We start from the raw sequence: 1,031 nt of genomic DNA on the forward strand, positions 1-1,031 counted from the left end.
TGAAATCCGTTAATAAAAATAATTGATTAATTCAATTTGAATTGGTAACGTTTCTCTAGACTTGATATATTTTTTGTGCTGTTTCGTTCCATATCTAGACAACCCAGGTAGAGAATGATGATGATACACGGGACTTATCGATAATGGAGCGAAAGTGTCGATTTTCAGACGAGCTTTGGCCCTTGGATGCATCTTTTCCTTACGGTATTACCTCTTGTATGATTCATTCTCGAGTTCAAATGGAATTGAAACTCTGCAATTGTACGCTGCCCTTTGCACCAGTCGAATGTAATGACCTTACTTTAGATTATGATGAATTCGAATTCTGAATTTATTTTTGATCGATTTGTTCTCGTCCAATAGACAAAAGCCAGTATTGTAATTACACACAAACAAGATGTGTTGAACGATCGATCAACAGAGATTTAGTGGATGACTATCTTTGGAATATGAATCCATGCCTTTCTACATGTACAGAAATGCATGTTGGCTTTGTCGGGTATGAAGATTGAGTATAACCATGGAAACCAAATTATGAATTGATCATCAAAAATCGATTCGATCCACAGACATAACGTAAAGGAAAAATCCATCGGATATAAATCGGTTAACAAAAGTGATCAAACGGACGGCATTACGTCAGTGACCATTGAAATAAATAGTCAACCGAAACTATTGACTCGATCAGCCCGCCTTACAAATCTAGACTTGGTCATCACCATAGGCAGCATTGTTGGTATATTTTTCGGTGCATCGCTTCTCAGTTTGATCGAATTTATTCACCTATGGAGTTTGTCTAGATTTTAATTTATTTCAATTCATTTTATAACTAATTAAGATTATTGATCCAATCTATCTGTAAACATATTCAACAGACGAAGGTCAGAGTAATATGCATTGCACATTGTATTGAAATTAGAAGTAAAAACAATCATAATATAACAATTGTGCATTAGCAAATGGCCATGACAATTCCAAGCATAACGTGAGTGTGTGCTAAATTAGCTGCTGAAGCTTGTACTGATTTCAAT

At 35.1% G+C, this 1,031-nt stretch overlaps 1 protein-coding gene across 1 annotated transcript; it reads left to right on the forward strand.

Moving 5' to 3' along the window:
- Positions 1-155: 155 nt before the first annotated feature.
- LOC129571421 (uncharacterized) lies at positions 156-835 on the forward strand. The gene is made up of 3 exons (XM_055451223.1): positions 156-288; positions 364-499; positions 570-835. The coding sequence occupies exons 1-3, from the start codon at positions 219-221 to the stop codon at positions 805-807; spliced, it is 444 nt and encodes a 147-aa protein (XP_055307198.1). The 5' UTR covers positions 156-218; the 3' UTR covers positions 808-835.
- The last annotated feature ends 196 nt before the right edge of the window (positions 836-1,031 follow it).

This window comes from Sitodiplosis mosellana, unplaced genomic scaffold (genome assembly GCF_009176505.1).
Source record: "Sitodiplosis mosellana isolate CC-2019 unplaced genomic scaffold, AAFC_SMos_1.0 Smas_scaffold_2431, whole genome shotgun sequence".
Taxonomy (NCBI): domain Eukaryota; kingdom Metazoa; phylum Arthropoda; class Insecta; order Diptera; family Cecidomyiidae; genus Sitodiplosis; species Sitodiplosis mosellana.

Bases quoted from the DNA above. Each gene is read 5' to 3' on its own strand.
- LOC129571421 (XM_055451223.1), top strand. From the start codon at position 219: ATGATTCATTCTCGAGTTCAAATGGAATTGAAACTCTGCAATTGTACG. The intron at 289-363 runs GTAATGACCTTA...CTCGTCCAATAG, and splicing joins GCCCTTTGCACCAGTCGAAT to ACAAAAGCCAGTATTGTAAT. The intron at 500-569 runs GTATGAAGATTG...TTCGATCCACAG, and splicing joins ATGCATGTTGGCTTTGTCGG to ACATAACGTAAAGGAAAAAT.